The following is a 27994-nucleotide window of genomic DNA, read 5'->3' as shown; positions in this document are numbered from 1 at the left end:
ACATTTCTGCAAAGGCAGCTGACATCTCTTATTGTCACCCTGATGTCTGCAAACACTATTTTCTACATTCAGTTTGGAGTCATCGGTACAGCAGTACATTCCTAAAAGCTGTTCATTGCCATTTCTATGAGAAGAGTCTCACTTTTACCCACATTGACCTTTTGTTGAAATCTGAACTCACTGCATGAAAAAACTGATCAAATCTTGCAGTGCTGCCAAGGTTCCAAATCACTGACAGCTACTACAGAGTGCTGAAAGTTACCTAGTGTAAAATATTAGTGAGCACAATTTTAAAATAAAACATGAAACAAACAAACTGAAGACACTCTGCTGTACAATAAAATTGTTATATAAGATACATAAACATGATTAAACACATTTAAACACAAAGGTTAAGTAAGAAAAAACACGATTATAATTAAGATTTGTACCTTCATGACAAATTGACTGGTTTAGTTTTGATTTGAGCTCCTGATAGGATATTCACTCTATTGAGATTTAACTATTTCAGTATCATACAGATGTATTGAGGATACTTTAAGTCTTTATATAAAGAACATGACCTGTTCAAATCCATCTTAGTCATTGTCCATTGCTTTGCCTATCATGAATTTCATCATTTTTATTCAAATATTATATGTACTTTCATAGCCATGCCCAACAGCATCATGATTTGAAGATATTAACTACTTTTAGAACAGTAACAAAAAAAGACAAAAAAAACATTTTAGTTAATACTCAATTATTTTTAAAAACTTGGTGGCTGCTGCTTGTGCACTGAATTAAGCAATAGGAAACAGCTTTGCATACAGCCAACAGTGAGAGAATCAATCCCCAAAATGCTTATGAGTTGCAGTCAAATATAAAACTCCATCATTAACTTTTACTGTTATTTTTGGAACAGTAAAAAAAGGAAGTCGAGAAGAAAACCCACTGTGCTACACTATAAAAATTTAAGAGGACCCAAATGCTGAAAAGCAGCATTAAATAGGAACACTAAGTTATTGGATAGGCTTTATGTATCCTTAAAAGGATGTCAGATTAGCCAAAAGTTAGTTATACCACTGAGTCCTATAGGCGGTGGAGAGAATTACTTGAAGTAAGCCTTTCAGAAGAATGGATTAAACCTAAACAATGTTGTAACTGCCTTGAATTAAGTCAGACCTAGTTAGAATCATATTAAAAGCGCAACAATACACAATTCCTTTCTCATGCTTGTGGTTATCTCCTGTAGTAGCTTGTAACACAGCAAGCAATTATGATCAAATAATTCCTAAATCGAATAATAAACTTCATTGTATGGCTTGCTTAACATTAAGACATCTGTGGCAAAGCCACCATGACACAATATACAAATACTAAATATAAACATATATAAAGATGATGTAGAAACAAGATAGAAACTAGTTACCCCATTTTTGTACAACAATAGAATGCTCAAATTCCATCCTAGCATCTAACAACTTATGCTAATATTTATTAAAAAAATAAATTAAAAAAAAAACGGAATATGAATCAAAAGAAGGAAAACACTTGGGAATGGTGGTGAAAAAACGTACAAAGTATTTTTCAATTCAACTGCAAAAAAAGGCATCACTTTACTGCCATAAATGCTGGAAATTTCTGATTTTTGGGAAAATAAATACAAAGATCTGATTAATGGTGCTTAAAAAGAATCCTTTAGGAACTTTCTTAACATGCGGATGCTATGAAAAAAGGCAGAAATTAAATGTAGAAAGTTATTAATTATTCTTATATTATATTCATTTAGCATTTCACATGTGATGTTTCTACATCTAATTGAACAATTTCAAAGGCACCTCAACAAAACAAACAAATAACCTTTCAAAGTTTACATTCTTTTACTGCCAAAATGCACCTTACCTATTGATTTCTCTTCAGATTTCAGTGCTTCAGTAGTTTTGTTGTGCACTTCATTTGTGGAGTCTGTTCCTTTGGACTCGGAAGTTTTGGAGCTGGTTTGTTTTGACCCTTCTGCCTCTGAAGATTTTTGAGATAACTGGAGTTGGCTTGTAAATTTTTCATGCTATGTAACATTAAATAAATAAATGAATTATCTCAAAGAATGCAAAACCTTTTACCATTAACTATGTAATGACTGAAAAACATCAAGGAATGGTCCATTATTACCTTAAGTGCTTCTTCAGGGACTCTCATCTCTCCTCTGACAACAGTAAAAAGATTAGTATGTAGGAAATGCTAAGGAAAATGCTCAACTCACAAGACAACTTTCTGGAAAGGCAATAGTTCTGTAGTCTATTCTGGCATTACAATAGTGACAATTGTTTTACAAATCTATTACTGTACAGACTAGAATGTACAATAATACTTGTGAAAGCAAATTCACAATATAATTATTTACTATTTGTAAATAGAACATTGAATAGATACCTTAATGTTGCAATAATATAAGTTCTTTTTGTTTTCATTTAGTAGTTTGCTGAATAATTACTTGTAATCTTTACAACTTGCATACAATCTTCTACAATACAAGAATATTCTTATTTGCCTCAAAGTAATGTTTCTTTGCAACACAAAAGTTCCATGTTAAGAATGTTACAGCAATAGATATACAGAGGTTTTAAATAATAATTGGAAAGCAAGGTTTCTTTTTGTTCAGAAACAATTCCATGTACTTCATCAATACTTCTGACCAAGGCATAGTATTCCAAAACCTGCAATTTTCTTGTAAAGAAACAGGTATTTCAAAGTTGCTTCTCTAATAGTATGAGAACCTCTCACTTAATGCAAATACACTTTTCAACAAGAAAAGCATGTCAGCACATTATGCATTTTTGATGACAAGGATATCATATCCGAATCTCAGCTTATCTTCTAACTTCAGAGTGATGTATGTCTGTTCTGGAATCCTCACATCATTCACAAATGTCTATAGAAATAAATGAAGAGAGATACTGTTAAATTGAAAAAAAAGGTCACTAAACTAATTTTATAAGAAAGTTTTCAGCATTGCAAATTTTCTACCGCTGATTCACTGGGCAATGTTACCTCAAATTAGCATCTAACATTATTTTTCTCGTAGCTTGCACTTTCAATCTCAATTAGCTGTCAGAATTGACATACCATTACATTTGTGCAACATTTCACAGTATATACGTAAGTTCTGAGGTAGTTTATCATTTCTAAACATTGTCAAAAGACATAATGGAAAACAAACATGGACCAAGTTACTGCATCCAAATAATTCCATATGCCAGTGATAAATAACTCAATGTACTGCAACTCCTGAACAGCAACAGGCATAACATTTGTAAGCAGAAATAATTATTCTAACAGCTAGCAGCAAAACAGGGCACATTCCACTGTCTTATTGTCTTTTGAAAATTCAGTTGTTGTACCAAAACTAATCCTCCCCTCCTTCAAATCACTGTTGGAAATAGCAGGAGAAATCAGCCAAGCTTTCAGGGATGTGAAGAAGGATTTATGTACCTGAAAGTTCGCCTGATTTCACCAGCCACATCAGTTGGCTGTTCGAGGTAGTACAGAACAATTCAGGCCTCACAATCTGTGTGGTTGGCAATCTCAATGGCAACAAGTAACAAGAAGCTTACAAAAAGATATTGGTATAAACTTCCAGAGAACACCTGAGATATAGACAACAGCTAATTACAGAAGCAGCAAGGAGAAGGAATAATACATGTTCAAGTCAAAATGGATCTCAGAAAGGTAATTTGGAAGATTTGGCAAACAATAACATCAACTTTCAAAGGAAAAAAAGACATTAAACTTAACTTTGGAACTCAGATCCTTGAAGAATCCATCCACTATATGAGCTGAGAAAAAGCTTCTGCACAGCATCTTGTCACAAACTATTTCTCAAGGCTGAATTCACATCTGCACTGAGCAGCTAAAACTTACACTCTAAGCTCTTCTCCCCAATGTTCTCCCCGGGCTTTCTTGAAATCTTCCTTCTCCTTTTACCTTAAAGGAATGTAGCATCTGGACATACAAGAATGTAGCATCTTCCCCATAAGAAATATGACTAACCAGTTACATATTACCAGTCTCTTGTTCTTGGCTATGTTTCCCTCTTCCTCTTTTCAAATCATTAAAAAGCCTTCATTTAGGACAAATTCGGGGCAAATAAAATATTTATGGTTCAGCTGGATGAGTCTTTTGCATTATTTTATGAATTATTTATTAGTGGTATTATTTTCTGTATCTTAAAAAAAAATTACAGATTCTTGTTCATTTCTACTTTTTAGAACAACTAAACATTAATTCTACAGATAGGAAATTAAACATTCAGAGAGAGCTTTGCTGAAAGACATTTGCTGTTGTTTTTTGCCAGTTTTAGGGATTCTAATACCACAACCATGCAGGATCATTCTATTTTAAACTTGCAAATTCTACAACAGCATGTATATGTTTTTAAGGACTGGAGCAGCTCAAGACTGGCATCTTTAAAGCACTTCCAAGTTAGGAGTATACACAAAAAATAAAATTTTAATAGATAAGCAGGCCAAGTATCTGAATCTTTAAGCACTTGTTTTGTTCATTTACATTGAGTATTAAATGAAATCTTTAAGGATAGAAATTATGCCCTCCCGTTAAATAATAGAAGGGTCTTCTGTTTCCTTCTTTTTATAAATAATGTTTATCTCATTTATAAAATTGACATAGGTATCTTCCACAAAAAATAAGAATTAAAAGTACAACTATTTACTGGTTAGTAAGCCTGAAACTGCCTGAAAGAGCAGTATTCAATGCATATTTATTCTACTTCAACATTATGAGAGTCCAGAGCAAAAACCCATGCCAAGAATATCCTCGAGACAGCCTGAATCTCAGTAAATTACCAAAATTCAGACTGCTTTAAGGACACGCAAAGGAGAAAATACAGTTTGGATTCCTTTGATATTGGTGAAATGATTATTTTATATTAGAAACTGTACAAATTTTCCTCAGAAAATATAAATTCATCCATCTTTTTAGTATGAAATAAAAAGATAAGCATGAATGAACTGGAGAATTACTTGTTTTTTGAAAATAAAGCATTATGTGAATCTGATAAAATTTCTTTTGCATTATTTTCTAATCTAGACATACAAAGTCCAGAATGAAGACTTGTCTCCGTTCCCTGAGCTGAGTATGAATTAGCCACACAGATACGAGTGTTCAGGTATTAGGGCATCAACTGCAATCCCAGTCCATCTTATGAAACTGTACTGGGCTCACTAAACTCAAAAGAAAAAGTCTTATGCATTGGCAGTGGCCTTCTCCACTTAACCCTCAAATTACCTTTAGTGGCTAAAGTGCATTACACCAGAAATGTTCTCGCAGGAAATCAAACTAATTGTGGAGACCCCATATAAATGTTCTTGCTGAAGGAAGATAAGAATGGGTGGAAACCAACAAAGCAAATTAAGGACTCTTCCACAGTACTGCAAGGACACTTGCAGTACTTTCTGAAGAAAGTAGGCCTCAGGCCTACATTAAAGGGAGAGCTTATCTGTTGATACCCATATTACCTCCTAATACCTACCTAACTCAATTTAAATGCTGTTTTCAAGGAAGAGTAAAATTCTGAAGGAACTGTTCTTGTTGGTTGGGTTTTGTTTTTAAACTAGAGAGAACAAAAATGCTGAGTCTTCAGATAAACCATGGGCTTCCTTACATACCATGTCCTTGTAGAATTACCTATGCTTCTATCTCACCTTCATGAAACACCAAATTGCAGAAAAGTTAAGGTTTGAAGGGACCTCTAGAGGTCACCTGGCCACACAAATTGGTGTACACGACATTAAGAGCTAAAATGCCTTTATAAAAAACTACAAGTTGGTTCTCAGCTCCAGTAGATAAATGGTTCTCCTACAACTTGCTTTGAACTTTTCACCTTGTAGTCTCCAAAACACTTGGAAGAGAGGCATAAGAAAATTACTTGAATCATTATTAGAAAATCTGGTATAGTAGTCCACCTTCTTTTTAAGAACAAATATAACATCATTTACCAAGGGTGATGGCTGCATTTCAAACAACTCAAAACAAATAATAATAATAAAAAAAAACAGATGTGCACTCACATGTACACAATTGGCCTAGAAATAGAAACCTAGAACTTCCATAAAGATACTGAGGAATAAGACAGACGAGTAAGAAAAATCTCCTCCTGCAATTTTGAGACACTTGACCACAAACTAGCAGCTCTCTGTCTTACTTCTGTTACAGTAACAAGAAAGCTTATTTTGAGAACTCTTTGGAGAATTCAGCTACCATTTTCTCCAGGAAGTCATTAACAAAGTCTGCCAAAACAAAGTCAGACGTTACAGTCAGCGTAACAAGCAAGCTTTCTCACTAATTTATCTACTTTATTTATGTTAACTAATTTATCACAGATACTATTAGATTTAGTAGCTCTCTCCCTGATCCCCACACAAGAAAGTATTTTCCAAAGGTGACTTAAAAACAGCCTTTACACTCAGAAGCTGTCTGAATTATGCTATGAGAGAGTCATAGAAAGCTACCAGCCAAAAATTTAAAGTTAAAATCAAGATCATTGGTCTGAAGGCATGTGCTGGATTTTTGGGGTTCTGTTTGTCTCTGCCCCCTCCCTTGCCCAATTTATGCTTTGTCATTTTGAATGCCAGTTAAAGTCTTGTATTGATGTACACATAACACATGGTAAACATACACATGGTAAACACAGTCAACACTGAAACTTTTAACTGGACTAAAAGAACCATTGCCTAGTTAGTAGTTCATTGCAGGGTACAGAGGCATTGAATATACTGTTCTACTGCACAATTTGACTAAAGTATGGTGTTAGAAAATTGTGTGTTTCCTCTTCAGACTTGAAACCAGATAGGCGGAGGTATGTAAGAAAAAGCACAGCTGGAAACAGACAGTAAGGGAAGCACTGTGAAGAGGAGGAACAAGGACTGAAATGATACAATGTAATATTCCCCAAACTGTGAGAAGAGCTGCTTAGATGTCTGTGGGTAACCAGCTACACAGTAACTGACACCTCCAACTTGAGAATGAATCAGATCAAGTTAAGAAAATAACTGAAAGCTGTGTATCATACATGAAGGAGTCAAATTAAGGTTTTAAAAATATAGATAGGTGTATTTTTTATAAAACTCAAGTTTTGTGAGAAGGCAATGAAAAGCAGGTATGCCTGTTGACTACAAGAATAACATGGAATTTGGGAATAAAATCAAGTTGCTCAGCAAGAAATTACGATGAGCTGAATTTTGATAACTTCCTTGAAACAGTGTACTGACTTTCAAAATACAGAGATATATTAAATATTTAAGGAGCAAAGTTCTCATCTGCTTGCAGCTATGCAAATGATATAACCTTTCAGGTTACACTGGTTTTAGATGGAGTTGAGACTCTGACCCTTTGGAAAGCTGAGCTGCATACATACATGTTAAGGTCTGTACCTTAAAATACAGAAAAACTAATAAAGACAGTCCGACTATTTATTTCAAAATGCACTTCCAGATGAAACACCAAGTTAAAAATCAATGCTAACAGACAGTAAATTGAGATTCCTTCATCTTATATATACATGTATGTGTATATATATATAAATGTATGTGTATATATATATATGTATATATATAATTTGGCAATGCTTACTGAAATTAATACTTAGGAAGTTACTGATAATGAGTAGGTATCAAAGATGAACTCACAATTTTGGGTACTCTATACACATTCATGACAAACTGAGAAAATACCAACTGTAACTACCATCTATAAACAGCTCAAATAAATATCTAAAGGGCTACAAAAATATGACAAAGCAACTAAGTTTTTAATAATTCATTACAATATTTGAAATGTTTATAAAAGGTGAAGCTTGCCTAGAATTTTGTATATGCAATCCCTGGAAAAGTCTTAAAATGTAAGATAATGCAAAACTTCATTTTGCGCATAGCTTTGCATTTGTCTTACGTTAGTTTGTAATAACTTGACATTTATACATTATTCAGAGAGATTTTGACATAAAGGATACAGAGGCAGAATACGCAAATATCAAATATGTTAAAAAAGTTTACATGCAACTTGATTTTTGGATACTTAAAATTTGTTTTCACATAGAGTACAGTAACATTCTTTTCTGTGTGAAACAGGATAATAAGCATAAATCAATTTCTTAAACAGAAATTTTAGAGATTGAAATGCTTTTTTTAAAGAATATAATCAATTAAAGATTTTATGCATTTACGTTTCTGAAAAGCAGAAGAGTAAAATATCCCCTTGTATTCTTTTGAGTTTCTTTGTCTTGTCAAGGCCCTCTTAGTAAGGTGTTTTGTTCCAGTCCTTTAATTGATGCCCCACAAAATTACATTTTCCTTTCAAATGTTCCTCCCATTTGCAAACTTGCATTAAGAAGATATTAATGAACACTTAAGTCAGAGTATCCTTGTTAAAAAAAAAAAAAAAAAAAGAAAAAAGACTAAGGGAAACTATTCATTTCTGATGTTAACTTACCCCATTCAAGCTGCCCAAATCCTTCACCAAGTGCTCATCTGTAGAGGGATCATAGTTAAGTACAGCATGTTGCTTGTCCACACTTCGTGACTAAAATATAAAAAAGAATACAAAATAAGATAATGCATTTCAAAAACAGATCAAGATAGCATTGATGGCTATTTTTGAGAGTACTGCAGTTATGTTCTTTCCACGTTTCTTTAAACTTTATACAAAAAAATTAGGCCCACACTAACTTGATAACTAACCATATCCAACGCTAACCCTGGGTGCCCATAACAGAATCATTACATTCTGAATAATTATTTTCTTAATGTTTCCTCAAATATAGGTCCCAGACCTATACGGTACTGAGAATGACTTCTGTGCTCATTCCTGTCCCAGCACCAGCAGAGCCTGTCAGTTCTAAGGATCCCAGGTTATCAACACATTAGCCAGTTCAAAGCCTTAACACATACAGGCCTCCTAAGGCTCTCTATTCTCAGAATCCCTTATCATCTCATTCCTTCTCTATCTCTTGTGACTTGCTAGTATTGTTTTCTTTCCTTCCTTCAACTTCCTTCCTTATTTTTTCCTTTCCATGCCATCTTTTCATTGCTTTGTTTTCTCCTCATGGAAGTGAATTCTCTCCTCTTCTGCTTACACTTACTATGTTATTTTAGCCAATCTGTTCTATAGTCTTCAGTCTTGAGGGAAAGAGAAAGGGTGTCAGAATATAAGGGGGGGGGAGGGAGGGGGGGAGGGGTAAGGACAAAGGAAGAGACAGAAACAAACAACGGGATCTATACCAATAAATGCACTTCATCAGTTAAGCATTCTTAACAGTGGGCAAAGATACACTGCTACAGTTCATGTTATATGGGTTTAGTAACCTTTCGTCAAGTGAAAAAAGATCAGTAAAATCAAATTCACTGATGTGTTCTGCTGAACCTACAAAGTCAAGATTATAATTTTCTACACGTGATGCAAGAATGCAAGCAAATGAATTAGCCTATCTTTACCTAGGTTATGAGAAAAAAATCTGAACTTTTTATGAATTAGCATATCTTAACCTAGGTTATAAGAAAAAGAATCTGAACTTTTTCCAATTATTTTATTCAAATATATATTATGCTATTAATCAGTTATTTTATAATCTTGATGCGCCACTTCCTATTAGAAAAAGTTAAAATGGAAATGAAACTAACAAAAAGATCCTTAAAGCTTCAAAATATTTTGTCACATCTTTGAAATGGTAAGAACAATTACTCAAGTCTGTGGCTTTTAGAATGGCACCTGAAATTCTGCACATGATAGCTCTCCTCAGGCTTAGACTATTTGCATATAATTGAATGTGTTTTTATTCTTTACAGGTGATCTTCACAAGTCCAAACATTGTGCTGATCTTTGAAATGCCATTTACCTTACAGATTTATTATTGTTGCATTCCATTCAAATATAATTCCTACCAAACTACTCTTTATAAGATTGCGTTGCCCTGGCTGGCAGGTAAGCACTACACAATCGTTTGCTTGCTCTTTCCACTCCCTCAGTGTGGAAGAGAAAAAAAGCAATAAAACAAATGGGTTGTGTTAGAGGTTGCTTAAGAAGTGTGAAGGAAAGATGAAGAAGGAAACAAACTAAAAAACCACCACCAAGTCCAGTAACTCAAAGGCACTAACTCACCACCTCCCACAAGCAGACTGATGCCCATCCAGTCTGTGAGCAATGGCTACTCTCCCCCAAACCACCTCCCATCAGTTTTTATTGCTGAACAGATCATTATATGGCACAGAATATCTCTTTGGTTAGTTGGGGTCAGCTACACTGGCTGTGTCCCCTCCCAGCTTCTTCTGCACTCCTGAGATACTTGTGAAGGAAGGCAGCAGAAAAGAGAAACAGAAAAGGCTTTGACACTGTAAACCCTGTTCAACAATAGCTAAAACAGGGTCTTATCAGCTGTTTGGGTTACAAATTCAAAGCATACTACCCTAAGGGCTGCAATGAAGAAAATTAACTCCATCCCAGCCAGACTCAGTACAAAGATCTGTCTATGACTGAAGACAATTTTAATCACAGAATAACCGTGCTAAGAACTGTACGCATATAAAGAGGAAAACTCCATCCTTGGTTAAAATAAATTTGTAGCGTATATTACTTTTCAATCCAATCCATACTACTAAAATGTATTCTCAGAATACAAAAAAAAAGTATTCTTCTTTTGAAATAAATCTATATTATTAATAATATCAAAGTTATTTATTTTTGTTTCCATGGATATAACTCCCCCATCAAGATCCAAAAGATTTTCTAAACATAACAGTGAAAGAAAGGGAAAATGTAGTATTTACCCACAAGAACGGTGGTGTATTGGAGCAGCTAGCCTAATACAAAGACTGCATACCACGTTTGAATGTATTTACAAAATAACACAGTTAAAAGCAAATCTGTATTCCCAGGCCTGAACAAAACCCATATTAGAAGAATAGTGGTCAGGCATAGATCTGAGGTCTAATTCTATAAAGCACACAACAGAACTGAAATGCTTTTTAATAAGGCTTTTATAACATGCTTTCTGTCAAGAGATTATGAATAGAAGCATTAAATTCCACTTTCTTTATCATGCATTGTCCACATGCTTTGCAGTAAGAGAACAACCAAGTTGTCAGGAGTGGAATGGAAGGTCCTACACAAAGAGCTATACATACAGAACAAGAACACATTATCAGCTTCTCCTTTGGTGGGTTCCTCCCCCCTTCAGCTACTGTGGCATCCCAGTCATGCTGGCATGTAGACCTAACATAACAGCAGGCTACAAAGAATATTCTCAAAAAATCACCAGGCACCTTGATTCTTTTTACTACCTCTGAAGTCAACAGAGAGCAACTAACATCCATAAATGACTAGATTCTATTTAAAATATTACTCAGAGGGAGCTGCTTTTGGAGGTGATGACGACTGAAGTTTTGTAAAACCAAAGAGTAAATGCTTAAGTGTTAAGCTTTTCTTTAAAGACTTACCAGCCACAGATGTGAACCATTAAAACCTAAGTTATTTACTAATGAGAAAACTGCAAAATCAAATGTACCACATATGCACAGTGTGAGGGAAACGTATCACACATTCACCAGCTATAGCAAAACTTCAGAAAAATGACATGTAGCAAGGAACTCAACCTGGGTTTGAGTATATAAAGCTACAGAAATCCTTCCTAGGAGTGTTTTAGATCATTCATTTAGGTAGCAGAAGGTAGAAAATTATGTCAAGCTAAGCTCATTTTGTTAATCCTGGTATTTGGTTTCATGAATTGTTAACTACCTATTGGACAGAGAATTCTTAGTCTTTTCTACTCAGCTCAACAGATCTGCAGTAGTGTATATTAGATACACATTGTCTACACATCATTCTGTTGGACAAGACCTTGAACATATCTATGGCTGGCCTGATGCCACAGTGACTTGTAGGCAGCTAATCCAAGTGAATACTAAAGGATTAAAAAGTACAATAAAAATCAGTACTGGGGTAGAGATGGGAACATTAGGAATGACAGATAAAGAAAAAACAGTTAACAAAACCACTAAGTGCTGAGAAATCAGTGTCTAAGAAATTGCTTCCACTTTCCCTACCATCTAGGAGAGAATTCTGCCTCTCTAATTTCACACTGAACAAAATTTTACATTTAGAACAAAAGTAACAGTAGTTCTTGCAATCAACGTAAAAATACTATAATAATATGATTTAACTTCAATAACATCAAATGAAAACACATATATGTGGATTTTAATACCAAGTTTGTAGAAAACTAGTCACTTTCTAGCAAATTGCAACTTTAATATTCTTCCTGGCATGAAAAACTACTTGGATTAAACAGGGAATAACATTTATTGTTGGGAAGAGGAGGCGTGAATCAGTTTTCTAACATACCTAACTAGACATAAATTATTTGAAGCATATTATATTATTACTTCTACACTATTGCAATATTTACATTTTTCCAACCTGTGAAGAGCATGGTCATGTAAGGTATAAAATTATCATCTAACTCCCCACCTTAAAAAAGTGGAGATTGTTGCCAGTTTAATGACCTAAATCAGAAAAAGATGCATACCAGTGATGGATAGGGAAGGAACAAAAGGGGGAAGAACAGGAGCAAGAAAACGGACAACAAACTACTAACAAGCTAGTGGCAAAATAAAAGTTTTTTGTAATTATAATCTTTTGGGTGGGAACCAGTGGTATGGGTTTCTTTGTTGTTGCCACCATCTTGTCTTTTTTTTTTTCCCCCATCTTAAATACTTCTCACAAAATTGCCAAGACTCCACACTGACTATTTTTTCAAGAAAAATTAAGAGTATTTTCAACTACTTTATAACAAGACAAAGTATTTCTACCACTGAAACCCTTTGGATAGCTTCTGAGGTTGAGAAACAAATGCCTTTTACCCATAGAAATTACATTCTCAGTAATGCACATGAAAGTAGGTTTCTTGACACTTCATTTTCAAGAGAAATTCCAGTTTAGGTATTAATGGCTTCATACACAGTTCTTGAGAACAAAGAGTCCACCAGAAAATATTTTAGTGGTAGAAATAGTTGGGCATGTGAAAGTTTAATCCTTATAAGAGTTCTACAGTAACCAAAGACAAGATTTTTTTCCCAAAATATTACCATTTGCCATTCAAAAATAAAAGAAGCTCAGAGGACTTCAGCTGTGATAAGGCAAAGTGCCTGCTGTGTGGCTACATAATCATACAGCTACATACCTCCTCCCAAGAGTTCCTCATAGTGATCTGAAAGTTGAGGAACCCACTTAAAATATTAAACTATTTTGACTAAGACTTGTCTTTTTAGAGTTAAAATGAAACTATTACTGAGACTGAGTCATTCAACTTCCTTAGAGATACAGAAATACTCTTCTCTACTAATTTCATTTGCCTTTGTGCAAGATCAGGACATGGGGATAGAGTTACATCAAATCATGTGACTAAATTAGATTACAAGTTGCAGAAAAAAGAAATCTCTGTTCAACATCATCCAGTGCACTTAGCATTTTCACATATTACAGAGCACACAGTTTACTCATCATACTGCAAAATTTCTTTAATCTTGTATTTCTGCATTCTGTATGTGATTTATATAAAGGAAATTTGATCCCCTACACTTTGACAATAAGCATATTATTGATGGCAATATATTCAAACTAACTTTTTCTAAGAACACAAAGGATTAATCAAAACTATTGCCCCTCCCAACATCTGGCAAACGTCATTTTCAAAAGGAATATAAAACTGGCTCAAGATTTGAGCAGTTGCACATGGAAGGCTGATGCAATTACCTGTAACATCAGCTCACAGTCATCTCTTCCAACAAAAATCATTTCTCGGGGCAGCCTATGGCGGGTGCCTCCACTGCTCACCAAAAACCAGGATGTTAAGCTCATTTTCTGCTTAGCTGATAAATCCTTGGCAAAGCTACGTCATCCTGCAGCACGACAGAAAGAAGAAGGGACAGAGAAATTCATTTTAGTTATTTTTAGCAACAGTTCCTACTCAGCAAACACTGAGCTGAATATATAAAGCTTCTGAAAATACAGCACTTCTCAATAGCAGGCACTGAATCCAAGATTGGAGGAAGTGACAGGCTACAGACTTCCATAGTCTTGAGGCTCTGCTTCACGGAACGAGGCGAACTGAATGAGAGGTAAGCTTCTTCAAAATAAATGAGCAGCTAGCTAATGCCAAAGTCATACATCAACTTGTCAGAAAGCTTTTAACATTTAACAGCTTATTATCAAGATAGTGAAGCATTAATGTAGCAATTACCACAATCAATAAACAGCATGGCAAATGTTCACAAAAGACAGCAAGTAACTTGCACGTGTAGTGTGTCAGTACATTTTCACGTGAAAAAGAACTAGTTACATTCATTCCGTTTTAAGCTCAGGTTCTCTGTACAGCACCAAATTTTGCTGCTTATTTACTGTTACATGTTTTCAACAGAACTTTTATCTTGGAAATTCGTCAGAATACATTTTGAATTGTAAACAAAACGAGCAAAATGAGCAATTTAGAAGTTAATTGCGAGTAACAAAACTGAAAGCAGTATTCCTATAATACTTTAGCTTAATTTACCAAACATGACACATATCAAACAGAAATAAACATTTAGCCATTTAAAATGCTATGAAAACACAAAACAAAAGCTTGAAAACTCAATAAAAATACTTTTGTGGAAGAGTTCTTCACATAATACGGCCCATTTGACACCGGACAAAACCATGATTAAAAGCACTCTCCAGAATAATTCTATGGTTGGTTACTTTCCAGGTATCAACCACTGGAGTCACATTCCAACTATGATTTGAATATGTAAAGGCTTAAAAATCTCTCTTTAAAAAAAAAAAAGTAAGGCAAAGCAATCATTTCATTCTTTCATTATTTCATTACTACTCTCTGCTCATTAAGAGGAGCTGAAGAAAATAAAAAGCAACAAGTCTGCATTCCTTCTCAGTACCCAATAGGTGTTATTTCTGGACTTATGCCATTTAGTGAAATTATGCAAGGGTAGCAAATGTACTGTAAGTAGACACAAGCCTGTAGCAGATTTGAGCATAATCTGCATAATAACAAGAATGCAGTGAGGTTCTCAAACACAGGGATAAAGGCAAGTACTGAATAAAATGCCAAGCCAGCACTACCCTATAAGGCAACCTACAGCCATGGAGATCCCACAAGTTACAAGCCCACACAAAGAGGAACAAGTTATGGCAAAACAGCATCAGAAAGTGACACAAGAGGCCACAAGAAGTTGAAAGCTTGATATGGCAGTGCTAAAATGAACCAGCAGAGCCGTAAACCCAATTAAAAAAATTGAACTCAAATGAAAGAAATTAGAGGATTTAATGTCTTAAATACTTAGTCAATTAAAAGGGTAAATAAGCATTTGCAACAGAGCTTCTTATATACAGCAACACCTATGATAGGATAATCTTCCCATTACGGTATCACAACAGGCTCTTCAAATGAAGCCTACGCCTACTTAATGCTCTCCAACTCAACAGAAGAAATCATACAGCATCTCTGTCCTCCCTTACAATTACAAATTGCATTTACAATAACAACTTACTAAATGTATTTAAATTTTATTTCAGTTACCAAATAAGTATTTTAATAATTACAACAATTTATTCAGCGACTTCGAAGGAAATTAACCTTTATATTTTTCATTTAACCTACTTTAAAACTAGAAAATAAACTAGGCCAATCAAATGACATCCGTGCATTCCTTTTAAGAAATAAAAAGGAAGCATCAGAAATTGCCAGTCTAGGTTGCCACTTTTCACAAGGAAATTAAGTGGACGTATGGCAGCAAGCATGCTGATCAGTATCAAAACTCATTCAGTTTATATTTTACCACCTTTTAAATCTCCTATCTGCCGATATAATACCATCCATACCGTTAGGCCTTCCTGCACTAATGGGAAATGCATATGAAAACTCTAAGATGATATAAACTATTTGAAAAAGTTCATATTCAAATACTAGATTTTAGTTTACACAGACAGACTGTCAATAAACCCCCCATTTTTTATTTTTAAAACAGACAAGTAGGTCAACAACAACTGAGCTAGAAAGAAAAACAAAACCTCCAAACCTCCCACAAATGATAAAGCCTGACAACAAACAGATTAAATTAAGCTATCTGAAAATAATTTTTAAAAGAAATTATACAGAACAATCATTGCTGCACAGCTTGGCAGCACATTTGTAGTTAAAAGCCCATCACCATTTCTGTCAAGCTTAATATTGTTGTTCTTTTCAAACAGTGCTGTCTCAACAGTGACAAATCATCAACCCAGATACATATTTTATTTTAAAGTACTCTTTAGAATAAACCAATGCCTTTGATCAGCAAAGCTCTGCTGAAATCGCACATGGCAAAACTAACTGAAAGTACAGGATACAGTAGCAACAGTTACTTAATATCAGAGCTAAAAAAAAGTGCACTGAAATTTTTATATGAAACCACACTGTTCACTAGTTATATAGACAGTATATGAACAAGTGCATTGTGCCCTGAAAACTTCAGGAAAGCTTAACAATATTTTTAATATGCTGCCTTGTTAAGTATTCTGGCTGTAGTGGACAGATTCCAAGTGATAAGAGGATGAATGATTGCTCACCGTCTAGGAGATACTAAATTAAATTGCTATAGGACAGGTGCAAAATCATCATAAGTAGTTCTTTACACAGCGCAAATTTAGGTCATGATAATTCTTGCAATGAAACACTATGGATACTAGAAGGTTACACCAGGTCAAAAAACAATAACCATTCAGGGAAGAAAAAAGGTCCTTGTGCCTATTAAATGCAGTGATCCCACTTGTGAGCCAGGGAGAATGCTCCAGGGAGATGTCCCCTGCTCTTGTCATAGCAAACGTGCTCCCTTCCCTATGGGGCCTGTGCTTGTGGTGAAGGGGACAGTGGCCTGGAGGGACCTGTCCGTCCTACCTCAGGACAGACTGCCCCTTTCAGCCAAAGTACTCACCAGACATAGCAGGATTTCCTCCCAGCAAAGCAAATTTTAAACCCTCTATTGAAACATTTTATTCGTCTTTGCTAATAGGGCAGCACTGTGTTGCAATCTTTAACCCAGGAAAGATTTCATTATTGAGACTCAATCATCCAAGCCAATGTTTTGCCCTAGATACCCTGGAAGTCTGTTTCGCAGGCTTCTATTACAACTGTGAAATGTTTCCTCATCTGCAGAAGAAACAGCATTTTATGGTGAAGGACGATGAATTTCAAAAGGCAATCATCAGTGTGTAAGAAAACACACACGGGTAATAAGTCATTTGAAACAGATGCAGCAGCAAAGGGAAATTGGCTACATCATCCTGTAAATATAATTCAGCCCTAACAACTAAAGCCCTACATTATGTCGCCAAAAGATGGGTGTAACCAATTTCAAATATGTCTAGAGAAACATTGCCAAGATTACAGTTTTGATACAGTAATGTTATTGTAAGCAAAAACCCTTAATAATCTCCCATTTGAGCAATCTAGAGTCTACATTTCTGTATTTGCCTGTAACTGAGAAGAGCCAACTGTTTCCTTCAACTAGATTAGTGAGCACTGAGATGCCAGTCCAACAGATAAGCAAAAAGCTACCTTTAAAATTAAAACTAAACCTAATATAAACCAAAATCAGGCTGAAGCACCAGTCTTCCATATTAAAACTGAAAATCATATAATTTTAATAGTACATAAATGTATTGTACAGCAATGGGATAATTATTTAGCATACTTTAATACTTCGAAATAATACTTTGAAATAATACTTCGAAAACACCTCTGCATCAAGCTGATAAACAATATTGACAGAGCTGGAATCCCTATGTAGCCCAGTATTCACTGTTTTAAGTTCCTGTTTCCAGCTGCTAAAAACTTCATTAAGTCTTCTTTGACATATAATTGCATCATCATGTAATTGTATATTCAGGTGAACTGTGAGCAGTATTGACTCAAGCATTTTGAAACAAAGTAAGTGGAAGAAATTCTATGTTACCAGTGTAAGAAATAATAATAATAACGGGGAGAAGTACTTGATACATGCAGATTTGTAATTGAAATGTGACAGGAGGCCTTAGTATCAGTTTGTACCTTCTACTACTGTTCCCATGCAAATTGATCCAAATGCAGACAAGCAAAAGGCTTTTGAAAACTTCCCATATGTATGTTAGTTGAGCAAGTACACAGATAAATTCTCTTACCATCTGTCTACACGCAGCACGCCCCACATTTGCCTTAACTACTGCTTTTCCATGCTGCAGTGACAGTTTGAACGGGAACCAGTGCCCCTTTGCCCAATACTCCCAATTCACCCACCACTGACGGCAGAGCATTAAGGTGAAGGGACAGCAGCCGGAGCAAGGCAGCCGAGCAGGAGCCAGGCAGACTCTGCAGCCAGGACACAAGGAAGGAAAACATCAGTTGTAAGCCAAGGTGTAAACCGAGGGAGGAATCAGGTGTAAGCCATGGGAGAAATCAGAATTAAGAGAGTGCTAGCAGCATCAGTAGTGACTGGAAAAGACTTAAGTGGAAGCTGATTCCCAAGTCACCATAAAATGCTGGCAGCAAACAGTGCCCACTGCTGCTGTACTGACTGTCCCAGAGAAATTGAGTATGCTATGGCTGGCAGGTCTATTTTTGACTGAAACAGAGAAATCTATGCTATAGAAAAAGAGCAAAGTGAATGTAATTCCAACCCTGAGAAGACTACTGTATCAACACAACTGATACTACAAAGTATTCTATAAAGATAGATGATTAAAATCACAAAGTGGAAAACTCCATAACAATATTATATCTACTCTGTAAAACACTCTGAGGTGGGGCAGTATCACAAGAGGTGTTTCATGTGCAATCATAATTAACCTACTTACATACAGGCACTCAAAAATAACCTTAAAATAACACCTCCGCATAATATTTTAATATTATATTAAATAATATCCAAAATAATCCGCATAATATCCAAAATAACACCTCCGCATAATATTTTAAGCAGGACCTCTACCTATTAAGGTTAAACCGTAAAGCTTGACAATCAATTAATGAGGGTGTTGTGTTTTTTCCCCCCCCCCTCTCCTCATCAATTGATTGGCCTGTGCCTTATTTATCACACATCACTAAAACTTTTTGTGAATTATTAACTTCCCACTGACTTTATCTGCCACACTCATTGCCACAGCATGCTTATGCTGTGTCACTAATGCTTATGGCAAAAGCTCCACAACATCTTTGTAAAAGGTTTATTACAAATAGGAAACTATAGAGAGTATCCTTCTTTTGAAAGACTCCTGTTCCAAAACAGGAGTCGATGCTCATCTCTCATCACAGGGCCTATAAATAAAAGAATTCATACTGTACGGTAGCTTCTAGATGTCTGAGTCATGAAACTATCCTTGGTGTTTTTGTAATACACCACTTTCACGACTGGCATGGCCGTCATCCCAAAAGCTGAGAGAGAGGGCTCCACAAACAGTCTCTTGGCTGAAGCTGTTCTCACCAGTTCCTAGAGCTAGCCCATCAAGCAAATTTACTAATAAAAAGGTTACCTTGTGCAGGAAAAAAAAAGAACTTCCATTGGGAACCGGAATTCAATTCAACTGAGACTGAGGCTACATAAGCAATCCTTCATGCCACAGTGGTGCACAATGTTGCTCCTCGATGCTCTTAAACCCATCTAAAATTAAAGAATTTTAGGCTAAAGATAGATGGCAATTTTTCTTGAATTTATGGACCTCCTGAGGTCACAGACAGCACAGTTCAAAAGGGGAAGAGAGAAGACTTTCAGCCTTGGTCCTTGCTTGCCAAGCAACACAGGACACATCTGTAGAAATATAGCACAGAAAAAGACACCACCCAAATAACGCTTGGACCACCATTTCAAGTGGAAACACTTTTCACTTTGTGAAGTTCTCTGACAATATCCATAGAGGCTAATACAAATATAGGCATAAAAAGCTACAAAAAAAATTAAACAACTAAATGGAAGTATAAACAAGGTGGGTTATGTTTAAAAGAAAAACTCTTCTGCGACTTCTCACAGAGATGAGCTCACATGCTTATGAAAACTGACCAAAACAATCCCAGATTTTCAAAAGCTGTCCAACGAGCAGCAGTTGCTACATTACCAAATATTTCAGTGACTGGAAAATTCACCTGAACAGATCCCTCTGTTCCTAGAAGCATCCACATGGCATACACAGCCCTGAAAAAGAAAGTGCTCCTGTTCACATTGGAATAGCAGGTATTTTTATGTAAAGGAATACTGGCAGGTTTCATGAAAGTTTTTCACAATTACCTTGGAGTTACCCCGGTGTAGCAGTGCAGAACTGGCAAGCATGAAAATTGGCAAAGTGGAAGAAAACAGAAAACCCACAGGAAGAAAAGTGAAGCATCCATTCAATTTACCCTATTTATTCAATTGCTTTTAATATTCAATTGCTTAAATATGTTCAGGACAACTGTTCCTCTCACTAAACCACAACAGCTTACAAAAAATCCCAGCCCTTGGTCTGCTGGCTTGTCAGGTAAGCCATAATAAATTTAAGACATATGGCAACTGAACACCAGCCTTGGGTTTTCATTCTGCTTCTGAGGTGTATGACTTTTTCCATCTTAGCTCAAATATCTGAATATGGCCACAATTCCTTGAAGAAAGATCATAAATTCATATTGAAGCCTTATGTTTCTTCTAAAACCTCTGTCAGTGTCCGTCTAGAGAGGTAACCATGCCAAGTTCTACAGAACAAGGGAACCATTGAGAGCAAAGAACCCCCCTTAACCACTACCCTGTAAAACACTTCTTTTCCTCTTTTTGTCCCCTCCTCCCTTCTCTTTTCTTCTCATTTTTTGTGCATTAAGGGGGAAGAGAGCAAAAGAAGGCTACGTAAACCTTTTTGAATCTGAGTCTAGAAAATCATCTGGGTCTTCTGTTTATGGACAGAGAAAATAGTTCACTTGCAACATCTGTGAGGTCTGAGATTCAAAAAAGGTATTTTTGAAAATAATCTCAAGATTCATGAGAAAAAAAATAAATACAATCAAACAGCAGAGAAATTAAAATTAGCGCAAGTAAATGCGTTTTCAGACCATCAGGAGAACAAGCTGAGCCAATTCCCCCCTTTCATTTATTGATATCTTTATTAATATGCATCCAATACAGGTAATTACCCATTGCACAAGACCAACCAAAACAACAAGAGCTGGCGTTCCACCCACTCACTAAAGCACCAGCAATATATTTCTCAGGGTGTCTCTGGCTGGCAGTGGAGCACTTTCAGAGACGAAGCTCTGAATTCCCCAGGGCCGGGGGGGGGGGGGAAGTCTGGCACCCTAGGGCCAAATTATCACATCAGCCTCCTTGGTAGCATTTGTGGGAAGAAGCATTTCTTCCCTGATATTTGAATGACAAAAGGGCATAAAAGCCTTCTAGTTGAGCATGCTGCTAAGGACAGAGCAAGATTTGCCTCCTGCATTCAAGGAGTTTGAGGTCTCCCCAGAAGGCCCCCAGATAGCCCCCTCTCTCTGCAGGTGGCCCCACGCATCCGATGGAGGTGGGAGGAGAAAGCAGAGCAGGAGGCTCTTGCCCTCTGCCAGTCACCCGATGGAAGAGGTGCACTTCTGTCCTGTGATGCGGCTGCACAAACATCCTCTCCCTCCAGTCCAGGGTAGAATTACATCTATGTTATTGCTGTGACACACAGGAATGGCTGTCAGAACAGCAACTGAAATAAAACCTTTCTTTCTGCTAGCAGTGCAGCTGCACTGGAAGTTGCTTGGGTTTTTGAGTTTGGGGGTCAGGAGACAACAACTTGGAAGATTATATCCTACTTCATTTTTGATGTGATAAAGACAAAAAAAGCATCCAAACTTTTCTTTTGCTACTCTGTGAACATCAACATACAAACACTGCAAAAACTTTACGAAAAAGTCTTAATAACGGCTAGCAATCAATTGAACATCACAACATGCAGAAGGATATTACTTCCATGAACAAACAACCAGGATGTCTACAACAATTATGCAGCCCAACATTAAGACTTCCTACAAAGTTTAAGCAAACTCACACAGCAGAAACTAAATCTCCCATTTGAAGCACTCTTAGAAAGGGAAGTTAAATGTTTCAGGAACTGTGAAGACAGTCATGCCTTATTCCCTACCACAAAAGTCCCCTTTAAAAAAGCAAACAAAACCAGCCATTCCTCCTAGAAGCTAGGAGATCAAACTGGATGAAGAGGAATTTGATGGACTAAAGGTGATGTCAGCAGGTGGAAACAAAGACTCCAGCAACTCACCAAAACAATAAAATACTGGGTATCTTTACCAACAGTACTGGTAAACACGCAAATTCTTAAACAGGACTGATTAGAAAACTTAGCACAAGACTGGCACTGTGATTGTTGTGAAAGACGATAACCAACCATGTATAGTTCTTTTCCGCATATTGTAATAATAATCAGGGGTACCTGGAGGCTTAAAAAAATCAAAACCCATAACATTTTAAGGTATTGTCAGCCTAAACATTAGATTTCAAACTGTTAAAAGCATGCTCAGTTGTTAGTCATGAGGATAAATCCACTCTCAGACTTCAAAAAAGCCTATTCTAACCTTTGATGAGGATAATAAGGATATTTTGCACCTATTAAAGCCAACTGATGGCTAATTTGCATTCCTAATCTTTACATGCATGAGTGAGAAGTCAGCTCTCATGAGTGTTCTTTTTTGCAGCCTTCCTACACTGAAATGCAACACTTCCCAAAAGTTACATTAACACCCAATAAGCACATTAAACAAAGAGTAAAGTAATGACCACCTGTAAAAATATTTTAACTTATGATCAAGTGTTCATATTTTGCTCATCATTCTCATTCTGATTAAAGAAATGCATAAGGAAGAGTATTTTGAAATTTTCTTGTTTCACCATGATTAAACAATGCCAGCTGTACAGAGATTAACTTACCAACATGCTAAAGAAACAAGCAGGTTGAAGAAGCCATAACCAAATTGCCTATAAGAAAAATATGCCTTTAATGAAAGCTTCAGAAATCCTTCCTCCCCCCCACACCCCATATCACACTACATTATCAGATTATAATATCGCCAAGAAAAGCAAACAAGAAAATAAATAATTGGGCATTGCATTCAGGCAGAGTGTAATCAAGATGTAGTCAAGTCCTCCTCCCACATTTCCTGTTGTCACTGCCTCCATCATGGCATAGCCCATGTTATTTTGTAGGTTTTGTATGAAGAGGAGGTTTATTTGCATTGGCTAAGTACTGACCACAGTCCTGAGCAGCACTGAAAATACAAACACCACTTTGCAAAGAAAAATGGACCTTTCGACCTCCCAGGGGTGGTGATTTCATTTTCCCCCAAATTGTGAAATACATGGAGTTTATTCCATACACCAAGATACTTAGTAAGATTAAATTACATTCAAAAGCAATGCAGATTTTTTTTCTTCTATAACACAAGCAATTACTTTCTTTGTGGATATGAAGATAAGTATACTCTCCAAAGGGGAATAAAACAACCAAACAAGAAAGCCAACCAAACAGAAGTATTTAAGTAGTTTTAACATCTATCTTTCAGATTCCAGTCCTGCTGTACTTCCTGACCTGGCACATAAGCACAGACCACGAAAGCGGAAGCACTGGAGGACCACTGCTGCAGTCAGCGTTACTGATCTCCACATCCATTTGCATTATTACAGACAAATCACGTCAAACAGGTATTCAATTGATCATCTTTACTACACCTCCACAGTAAGATGAAAAATGTATTTATCTTTTGAATGTAGGCTTTATCCAAAATATTTGGTACATTCTACCCTCTCCCCTTATGGAATGCTTTGGAGGTTTTTACAATTATTCTCAACAGCCAAGTCCACAGATGTATTTTTCTTGGAAACACACTGAGTTGTTTGTTCCAAGATCTAGTAACACAGGCCCTATACTTGAGGGGGAAAAAAGGAGAAAAAAAGTTGGACATAGTTATTTTACAAAACAACCAGAGGCTCAAAATTTTGCCTCTTCAAAGTTATAAGTGAAGCTTGCTCTAGGAAATCTTCACTGTCTCAAGATGGGGTAGTGTATTTGCATGTTCACATGTAATAAAGTTCATCTGTTCTCTTTCATAATTATGCTGTACTACAGTGGTATTCCACGGACTGGTTAATGTAATGACAAGCTTACAACCAAAATTCTTTAAAAATTAACACAGTCACTATGACTTACAGAGAGCATTTTTTGTGTGTTTGCCATTTCCCAGTCTCAGACTGTAATTCAGGATCACATTATGCACTCAATTTTTGAGAGCTTCTCCTGATGGGCAGTACTCTTCCTGGGGTTTCATACAAAATAGAGTAGAAAAAGGCTTAGAGTGTCTTATATTTAGCTATTTTTTTCAGTTCTTTAGTCACATCCTTTCTCTTCTCTCCTTCCCATAAAATGAAACTTCAAGGTACCACAGACAGCACAAACACTTTCTCACTGTAAAATCATGTGAAAACAGCTGCCAAAAAAGCCTCCAGTTTAGCAAGATATGAAGTAGGATAAGACATTTGCACAAACAAGAAGAATACCCATAGTTTTAATGATAAACATAAGCTACTGCAAAGATTTTAAAGTGGCATAGACTACACTTTGGATTTTAAAGCAGTCTGTAATTAGTACCTAGGAAATGGCTTCCCTGGAGAGAAGCTATTCCACATTTGCTTGCAGCACCTGCTCATTCCTTTGTTGTGTGCAGCCAAACAGGAATATAGCTACTAGACTACAGCATGGTTAAGTCTTAATTATATTTTTTATACTACCTCTCATTTACTAAATATGATCAAACAATTGTGTGTGAGATTGTCGCTATAAGCTTATTACCAAACACAGTGAGTATATACAGCCCGACACTTTTATGCAAGGACTCGTCTGAGCCAGGGTATTGCAATCTCTCAACCAAATTACTATCATAAGCCCCTATTGCTCTGCAAGTAGAATATTTTCAGATGGACATTTATAAGCTGGTTTACGAATGACTGGTGAAAATTTGGTTTACAATTGATTTGGTACAACATTAGCATAGGTTTTGTAGACTATTACGATGTAAATCTGGTTAACCTTGGAACATTTGGAGACTACTGGAAAGCACTTATTAGTACACTGATGTAAATATTTTTAATGGCTATTAAAAGCTTCCAAGCACGTCTTTCAGTAGATAGATATCTGTAATTCAAGTAGTTCTGTAGGAGGAAACCTATGTAGATTTTCCTTTGTAAATTCAGTAATTGGCACCTTCACTTTAGTTGCCTTAAAATAAAGGACCAGAAGGAAGAGATGTGAAAGGGAAGGCTAAATGGGAAAAGCTCTGACCTCCACACATGCTGCTCCAGGCACAGAACCAAGAGGAAGCAGAGCTCTAACCTCATCCACAAAAAGGGACTGAGTCATCCCTTCTACCAGCATCAGTGAACAACTGCTGTTTTGGTGTGTTCCCTCCCCCCCCCCCCCTTTTTTTTTTAATCCAAAGTTACTACAAAAGTCTCATTTTACGTTTCCAGCACAAAGATTTGACTGGGAACTTGGCTACGTTCAGCTACATTTAAAAAATAAAAATAAAAAAAATCAAGGGTATATTAAGTAACATTGACCACATGGCTGCAATTGATATAGTCTTCTGGTTTACCAAAAATATTTTAAATCATTTATCACCAAACTAAATACAGACAAAAACATAAGAAGTTGATTAAGACTGATCATCACCAGTTCCCTCTTTTGAGGCTGGAACAATTCATATCCCCTGTTCGTTAAATCCCTCTATGTATCCATGGTATTCAAGTTACTCTTGCTACTGGTGCTCACCAAGCAACATCGCTGTTAGCTTAATACATTACAACACCTAACACCTTAGAATAAATTAGTGCTGCATTTCTGTGTGCATTTGTTTTGCTTTGGCTCTTCCCAGACTTTACCTCTTGTATATTTACCATTTAAGAGATGGTAAATATTTACTTAACATATCTGTCACATACAAGGCTAATATTTTCTCATGCTTAATACAAAAACAGCACAGTTGGGGACTTCATTTTTATTTGTCCCCAGAGATAGTTTAAGAGGTATATTTCTCCCATGAAGCAAGAGCGTGTATTTTTAAAACAATCTAGGATTTATGTTTTTTAATTATATTGTCCTTCTGCCACACAGTAATTGAAACTCTTACCGAAACATTATTTAGTTGCCTGAGAAAGTGCAACCTAAGTAGCCACCCTTTATACCAAGCACTCCTCCTATCAGCAAGCTTTTACGAGCTGAAGATTTCAGAGGCAGGACTTTGACCAGCTTTGAGGTAAGGAGGGCTGAGTACTGACCAAAGAACAAGTTCATCGTAGAATCATATATTCATTCAGGTTGGAAAAGACTTCTAAGACCATCGAGTCCAACCTTTAACCTAGCACTGCCAAGTCCACCATTAATCTATTTCACTAAGCTCTACATCTACACGGTTTTTGAAGACCTCCAGGGATGGTGACTCAACCACTTCCCTGGGCAGCCTGTTCCAATACCTAACAACCCTTTCAGTAAGGATTTTTTTCCTAATATCCAACCTAAACCTCCCCTGGCTGTATCTGTAAAGATACAGACGAGGACTGGCTCCAGTACTGAGCCCTGGGGGACTCCACTAGTGACTGGCCTCCAACTGGATTTAACTCCATTCACCACAACCCTGGACCCATCTGCCCAGCCCGTTTTTACCCAGCCAGCTTCTTCAGGAGAATGTTGTGGGAAATGGTGTCCAAAGCCTTACTGAAGTCTAGGTAGACCACATGCACAGCCTCGTGCTTGTCCACTGAGCATGTCACCTTGTAGTAGAAGTACGATTAGGTTTGTCAATTAGGACCTGCCTTTGATAAACCCATGCTGACTGGGCCTGATCACCTGGTTGCCCTGTAGGTGCCAGGTGATGGCACTCAAGATGATCTGCTCCATGAGCTTCCGTGGCACTGAGGTCAGGCTGACAGGCCTGTAGTTCTCCAGATCCTCCTTCCAGCCCTTCTTGTAGATGGGCATCACATTCACTAGCCTCTCGTCAGCTGGGACCTCCTCAATAGCCAGGACTGCTGATAAACGATGAAAAGTGGCTTGGTGATCATCATGGCAGAAACACCATGCCACAAATTTGGCAGGTACCAGCTCCTTGCAGCCTGCTGCCCACCCTGCACTTGCATGGCTCCTCTGTGCTCGGCCATTCAGGCTGTTTTCCCCACAGAATATTGCTGGTTCCCACCCAAGCAGACAAGAAAGAGAATGTGTTCACATTGAGGGTCAGCATGGTTTGATACAGGACACATCCTTATAAAACCAGACATGTTCTTCTGCATGATTTTCCTTTTTTTTTTTTTTTTTTTTTTTTTTGATTTAATAGGATTGCTTTACTTTGAATTACTAGCAAAGTGCTTTCACAGTATTGCCAGAAATTCAGAAGTGTTTTTTTCCCTTCAGTCTTGGATGTACCTGCCATGTACTATTACAGGCTGGAGGGAGGGAGAGAGAAGTGGAAGAAACAGAAACATTCCCAGCACTTGGTCCACGAGTCAGACAGGTTGCGGGCAATCCCAGTCTGGGCACACAGACATTTTTTAACAGAATGAGTGCATTCGCATGGTATCACAAGTATGAACACACAAACACCGTAATAGATTAAACAGACGTTTCAGTAATAAAGGCCCAGCTGTGCCAGCCCACACATCCATAAAAGTCAAGCTCTACAGCTGGGAACAGATGCTCTAGAACATACCTGTCTGTGCCAGTCTGGAAGCTTCCATAAATAAAAAGGGAATTGAAATTAAGCAAAAGAAAAAGCAAAAGAAAAAGCATTCTATTTTCAAATCCTTCCACGAGTTTTAATATCGGACAAGATTATAAATTCCAAAGTATATGTTGTGTTCAGAATTTTTAATGAGATTGGAGCTGC

The 27994-nt window shown here is 36.6% G+C and overlaps 1 protein-coding gene across 8 annotated transcripts in view; it reads right to left on the bottom strand.

Moving 5' to 3' along the window:
• Positions 1-27994, bottom strand: part of CEP170 (centrosomal protein 170) — a 100919-nt gene that overhangs the window by 65218 nt on the left and 7707 nt on the right. For all 8 annotated transcript variants that reach the window (XM_035320792.1, XM_035320793.1, XM_035320797.1 and 5 more), the window contains exons 2-6: positions 13798-13943; positions 8485-8574; positions 2833-2911; positions 2152-2210; positions 1885-2047 (exon numbers count right to left, since the gene is read on the bottom strand). In XM_035320792.1, coding sequence (XP_035176683.1) covers positions 1885-2047; positions 2152-2210; positions 2833-2911; positions 8485-8574; positions 13798-13902 — 496 coding nt within the window. In that variant the 5' untranslated portion in view covers positions 13903-13943. The remainder of the gene's footprint in view (positions 1-1884; positions 2048-2151; positions 2211-2832; positions 2912-8484; positions 8575-13797; positions 13944-27994) is intronic.

Source organism: Oxyura jamaicensis, chromosome 3, assembly GCF_011077185.1.
Source record: "Oxyura jamaicensis isolate SHBP4307 breed ruddy duck chromosome 3, BPBGC_Ojam_1.0, whole genome shotgun sequence".
Lineage (NCBI taxonomy): Eukaryota > Metazoa > Chordata > Aves > Anseriformes > Anatidae > Oxyura > Oxyura jamaicensis.
The sequence above is the reverse complement of the archived record's forward strand: the minus strand, read 5'-3'. Positions and strand labels throughout refer to the sequence as shown.